The sequence below is a fragment of the Falco cherrug genome, chromosome 14 (genome assembly GCF_023634085.1).
Source record: "Falco cherrug isolate bFalChe1 chromosome 14, bFalChe1.pri, whole genome shotgun sequence".
NCBI lineage: Eukaryota > Metazoa > Chordata > Aves > Falconiformes > Falconidae > Falco > Falco cherrug.
In genome coordinates, this window is record NC_073710.1 from 11,353,665 (window position 1) to 11,359,664 (window position 6,000).

Here is a 6,000-nt window from a genome sequence, read left to right on the forward strand (position 1 = left end):
ACATGCAATTAATGTAAACAGAAGACTTGAAATGGTTCCAATTTTAACTTTTTAACATGTATGAACAGCTACTAATGAAGGTTAGAAATGTAATTTACATGACCCATGAATGTAGGTTTTCCACCCACTATATCACAGTCTGCAAAAAGAGAATTTTAACTTACTCAAGTTTGGGTTTTTCCTGTATATATACACATGAAAAAAGGAGTACTAGTAATTAATTTTCTTCAAAATATTTGAACCCTGCTTCAGAGTAACAATATTAGTCCCTTTCTTGTAGAAAGAGTCTGTCAGAAGTAATCCTCAGCCATAGTAGTATGAGATGGAAGAAAAAAACTATCACTAAACAAGTCTTGCAGTCAAAGGTTCAACCTGAATAAAAGAAAAAAAATCCTAATGCATTTTTATCAGCAAACCCAACAATTTTTTTTTAAAGGATAACATTAAACATCAACTCAGGAAAACTAGGACCATAGTTCCCTACAAAAAGTACTTTGACTGTAATCACATAACAGTTGAGGTTGGAAGGAAGCTCTGGAGATTGTCTTGTCCAAGTCCCTGCTAAAAGCAAGGTCAACCTAAGTCTACCAGAGAGGGCAGCCTAGGATCCTGTCCAGTCAGGTTTTGAGTATCTCCAGGGCTGGAGACCCCCGAGACCTCCCTGAGCAACCTGTTCCAGTGTTGTATCACACTCACAGTATTTTTAAAAACTATTAAGGACCACCCACACAGTGTTTTTATTATTATTATGTTTATGTTTAAGTTGAATTTTCTATGTTTAAATTTGTGCCCGCTGCCTTTCTAGGCATCAGAAAATACTATGTCACAATGAAGTCCATCACCTTCAGACAGATACTACTTTTTAACAGAGAAAAAAGGCTATGTTTCTGCTACTTCTGCTACAGAGATTTTTTTTCAATTATTCTTTAATTGTCTTCTCCAGCAGGATAAAATAAACAGATGAACTGGGAAATATTGGTGTCTTTACAGGAAGGTGCATCAAATAACTAAATGGTGCATTACAAAGGCTGTCTTTTTATTGGGTCATATCTTGCAAACGTACTGCTCCTTAATTACGCAAATCTGTCTGGCACGCACCAGTTTGTTTACTAAAGGCTGTTGACTGTAGAGGTCTTACTAGGGTCCAGGCAACATAGCTGAGGTAAAAGGCTGCTAGCCCCCAGCAAAAGGCAAGAACAGAAGATCAATAGTTTATTTTCACTGTAATACTAAAAACCCCTTCAATTACTTCAAGTACGTTAGAGGACAATATCCACACCGCTACTGACAAGCCTACAACCCTTGCCTGCTCCGAGATTTCACTAAGAACTTCTATCAGTTCTCTTTACCGCTGGAAAGGAGGGAGCGGCACCCCCGCCCGGGGCCCGCCAGCGCCCACGGGCCGCCCTGAGGGGACGGGCGCCGGCCACACCGCCCCACCAAGCCGGCTGCTTCTGGGGGAGGCAGACAAGCCCAGTGCTGAGGAAAAGGAGAGCGCCCGGCGTCCGGGCGCCTTCTTTTCTTCGCTTAGGATTTATTTTTCTCTCCGTTATTCACTTCAAAGTGCTCAGCGATGGCCGGCGTCAACCGCAGGGCGCGGCCGCCCGCCCCGAGGGACCCCCCCCGAGGGACCCCCGCCGCTGGCCCTGCTTCCCGGGGGCGCAGGCCCGCCCTGGACAGACCCGTACTCACAAAGTCCTTCCGCCTTTTCCAGAAACGGAGCGGCATCGCGACCGGGTAGGGGACGGCTCTGTGCCGCTGCCTCTCGACGACAGTCCCCCCGCTTCGGACGCTTTCCAGTTGCGACCCGCCTGGTAACAAAAGCGCGGCGGATTGGCTGCGGGCTTGCGCCCCCCCAGTCAGCACGCGTCTTACTCACGCCACCCCGGCCCTAGCAACCTACCAGTGGCGAGGCCGGGCTCGCCCCGCCTCCTCATTCGCTGGCGGCCGGCGGAGCTCTCGCTTCCTATTTGTCAGCGCCGCTGTCAGCCAGGCGCGCGCCCTGAGGCGGGCGGTAGCTGCGGGCCGGCGCCGTTCCTGAGGCGGCGGAGGGATCTCGCCGCTGCTGGGGCTGCGCTGCGTCCTCCGGCTGAGGGACTGCGACCGCCGGAGCTCGGAGCACCCGGGACGGAGCTCAGCCTCGTCAGGCAGGTCGGCGGGGCGCCGGGGCCACCCCTGGGGCCGTCCCCCGCTCCTCTCAGAGCGGGCCCCGCTGCAGGATGTGGCTCGGGGGGGCAGTGTTTGCGTGGGTACCGGCTGGTCTGTGGCTCTCCTCATTACAGCATGCCTTAGCCACCAAGATTCCGGTCTCTTCCTAAAGTCAGAACACTGCAGAAAGCTGGTAAACCTGACGGTAATCTCTCTTTGTAATAATCCGTCTGGAGACTTCTGCCAGCTGAGGGCTGGAGGTGCCTCTGGAGTCAGCTTTGTAACTGAAGCAGGCTTTCAAGGCTGAATGAAGGCGCAGGAAAGGCAGTGCGGTTTTTTCACCATTTGTGTGTCTTAACTCGGGTGGGTTTCGGATCGACTGGCAAGGTTGGGAGTGGAATTTGCAAGCTAACACCCTGTATTGAAGAGAACAGAGTTGCTTACCAATTTTGATGTATTACAGTAACAAAGGTAGCTTTGGGGAGGAAGAATACTCTTACAGAGTATTAGATGTTGTAAATTCCAATCATAAAATCAGGTTTGGAACAGGTTTATAAAATGTATTAGTGTCTTCCACATTTCTTTCTAGGGTGTAACTGCTAATGAAGTAAAGATTTCAAGGAAGCCTGATGACAACAAAAGCAAACTCTACTGTGTCAGCAGGATCTATAGCTGTCCCTTATGGGCATGTAATTGGAAATGAGAAGTGGAGAGGGTCAGAGATAGCCCAAAGGCTACAAGGTAAGTACAAACAAATTGGAAGAGGCAAAACGATTCGGGTGAAGCATTCCTCTCTATCACCCAGTATTGTTAAGATTAGTTGGAATGTGCTTTACTCTGCCTGACTGGTTCCGTATTTGTCATACAGCCTGTATTAGCAGGCTGAAAATTCCTGTTTGTCTGTTTGGTATCCGCATGATCAGTGCAGTCATATTTGCATAGATGCTGAGCACTGCAGAGAAGCAGAAGTATCTGCTTCTTGGGGACCACAGCAGTGGGGTTATTGTGAGTACGCATCTCCACTGAAGTCACTTGAATTTATATGGGTACTGGGACTGTGCTATCATCTGTTGGCACAGCAAACTAAATTAAGGTGATCCTTCCAGAATAGCTTGTGATGTTTTTGTTCAAGTCCAGAGTTTACTGAGAAGCTATGGCACTTTCAGATCTGTAGTTTGGAAGTGCTATTAATTGGCATTACTAAAGGCATCACAGGGTACTTTGGATTGCTTGTACCAATTTTGCTTAAAGACAAGAAAAGCTTTTAAAGAATATGAAGTTTGTTGCGGAGTCACTAGTATTATTGACACGTTAGAAAGGTTGTGCTGTGAAGTAATTATTAGTATATTTTTAACTACTGTATTTTTTTCTTTCAACAATGTCACCTTAAGGGAAAATTAGACTCATCTTTGAAGATGGCTTGGGACTTGTGGATTTTCATCTTTCAAACAGAACTTGCATTTTATATATTTCTGAAGCAGATTTGGTTGCAGGGGATGAATTCAAACGAAGATTGGCTCGGTTTAGGAATGTAAGTAGTACGTAAGGAGAAAAGGAAAAGTTTGCATTGGTGTTTGTTTATTCCATGCTTCTTGTGTTATTTTTTGAATTCTAATGGCAATTATCACAGAAATTTAGCTCTACTTGAAAACTGAAAAAATTATGCAGCTGTGTAATAATGCTGTATTAAAGCTCAGTACTGTTGCTGCAACTTCTTTTCTTCCTGTGATTTGCTTTCAGGCAGCTCATACTTGATGCATTTTCTCTCTGTTGCATTTCATCAGTTTGTCATTAACAAGGTCTTCTTTTTTTCCTTTCAATACAGGCCAGCAGTCTCAGTGGAATAGTAATTGTAGAGAAAACCCAAATAAGTGATCAGTACTTCTCAGCAGTACAAAAGTTTGTTGTGCTAGAACTTGGAATGGTATTGCTTCCTGTAGGAAATCAAGGAGAAGCTTCTCAACTTATTACTCAGCTAGTAAGTTTCTATGGTAGTGGACAAACCTTTATTAAAATACAAGACGTGAGGAGAATTACCTCTTTTCCCACAATCATCACTTGTTTCAGAAAGAATACTGGGATCTTAAAAAGGCACACAACGTATTTTGTTGTTTGAATGCACAGAATAAGTATCCTGCAGTAGGAATATGATAGTATAGCTCAGTAAAAAGAGCTCATTTGGGAACAAAGGGGAAAAAATCGAAGGATATCATACTGGATTTTTTTAATGTGATTTTGCACTGAGGTGTCACTGGATAGCGTTAAGCAATCTTCACTCAAGGCCTCTGTCAAAACCAACTTGAGATTTTGCTTTGTCTCAGGCTGGGGAAACCGTTCTTAAGTTGTTTCTCTTAATCTGATTCCATCAAAAGGAGGACAAAATCATTGTTTTAGTTCATGGTTGATATTAAGAAATTGTTCTTTTCCTAGTGAGACGTTGTGGATCTGCATCAAAATTCTTAATAAGGGCACACGCATAAGGAGAGAGCTTGTTTTTAAAACTTCCTAGTGATGAGCTCCTCTGAGATGAAAGAAACTATTTTAAAAACCCAAACCAGAGTTCCAGCAGAGGGCACTCAGCGTCACATACGGTTTTGTTTTTCTTCAGGTCCGGGAACAAAGTAAGGATCACAGTAGTAACCCCTTTCTCCGGAAGCAATGTTCTCAGCTGGCAGAGCCATCACTCTTTCGGACGGTTCAACAAATTCCAGGAGTTGGGAAAACAAAAGCTCTGCTTTTACTGCAACAGTTTGGAAGCCTCCACCGTCTATGCAATGCATCTGTCAAAGAGCTTGAGCTGGTAGTTGGACAAACAGTAGCACAACAGATTTATACCTTTTTATGTTCCTGACATGCATGGGTAGTGCCGTTTTGGAAAACAAACCTTTTTGTTTGTGTTTCTTGTGAATTATAAAATTATTTTTTTAATAATCACATACGACAGTGATTTCTGTAATCCTGGGTAACAACTGGAGTGTATTGACTAGTTGTTTAGATTATTACTCTGCTGCTGCTTCTTTACATGTGTTCTGCTTAAGTCGATCGAGCTGTGAAAACTGCCTTGAAAAGAGGGCTGTAAAGTGTTTTGCATTTATCTTGTACAAAAAACAGAGAGAAAGCTGTTTTTTTCAGCATCCACAGAAAAAAAAAATTGAAAGCAAGTTGCTTGATTTTGTCTTCCAGAAATAAACACCTTGTTAATATGGGAGTGGTGTTACCTTCTCAGTAACTGAGTTAGCATACCTTGCTTTATAGTAGTATCTTTGATTTATGATTCTTAGGACTTCCTAAAGGAACTCCAGCTGGTATACATCTTTGGCTTAAAACTAGCTTATTTTTCTGGTTTCTTTTTCAGTTCACAGGGTGTTACCAAATTTATTTCCTTGTGTCCAGTATCCAAAATCTTCATGTTGCACTTTTGAATATAGTTTGGGATAATGATAATCTATTACAATATATTTTGACAGATTATCAGCTATAATCATTAATTATAGCAAGTATACTATACACTACAAAGAAAATAATGTGGGAAGCTTTGATCAAAATTCATAATTAATCCTGTTCATCTAGTATCCTTTTCAAAAGTTACTTATGAAGATGATTGGTTTTACTGACATCTTGCATTTTATTTTAAATTATATTATCCTATTTAGTAAGGGTAAAATTGCCTTTTGCCTTACGTACCCATTAAGGAGGTATGTGAAAAGCTGCTTTGCTACTACTTGGGCTTTGGATCACAGCAGGCAGGGAGTGGAACAGGCTTTTCAACGCGCTTTTGTACACTAAAGAGAAGCAAATACTAGAACCTTGGCACCTCTGTAATCAATCTCATCTGCCGGTTAGAGTGGTCAG

At 43.1% G+C, this 6,000-nt stretch overlaps 2 protein-coding genes across 5 annotated transcripts in view; one reads left to right on the plus strand and one right to left on the minus strand.

Moving 5' to 3' along the window:
• The window catches only part of CEP89 (centrosomal protein 89), a 35,494-nt gene extending 33,687 nt beyond the window's left edge, over window positions 1-1,807 (minus strand). For both annotated transcript variants that reach the window (XM_055726800.1, XM_055726802.1), the window contains exon 1: window positions 1,693-1,807. In XM_055726800.1, the coding sequence (XP_055582775.1) occupies window positions 1,693-1,728 (36 nt within the window). In that variant the 5' untranslated portion in view covers window positions 1,729-1,807. The remainder of the gene's footprint in view (window positions 1-1,692) is intronic.
• Window positions 1,808-1,988: 181 nt separating this feature from the next.
• On the plus strand, window positions 1,989-5,356 carry FAAP24 (FA core complex associated protein 24). 3 transcript variants are annotated; one of them, XM_027813211.2, is made up of 5 exons: window positions 1,989-2,511; window positions 2,738-2,889; window positions 3,540-3,679; window positions 3,974-4,126; window positions 4,757-5,356. In XM_027813211.2, the coding sequence occupies exons 2-5, from the start codon at window positions 2,778-2,780 to the stop codon at window positions 4,997-4,999; spliced, it is 648 nt and encodes a 215-aa protein (XP_027669012.1). In that variant the 5' UTR covers window positions 1,989-2,511; window positions 2,738-2,777; the 3' UTR covers window positions 5,000-5,356. The 3 variants fall into 3 exon arrangements, with proteins under 3 accessions (XP_027669012.1, XP_027669010.1, XP_014139968.1); XM_027813209.2 differs by having other exon boundaries at window positions 1,989-2,151; XM_014284493.3 differs by lacking the exon at window positions 1,989-2,511 and adding an exon at window positions 2,595-2,619.
• Window positions 5,357-6,000: the final 644 nt, after the last annotated feature.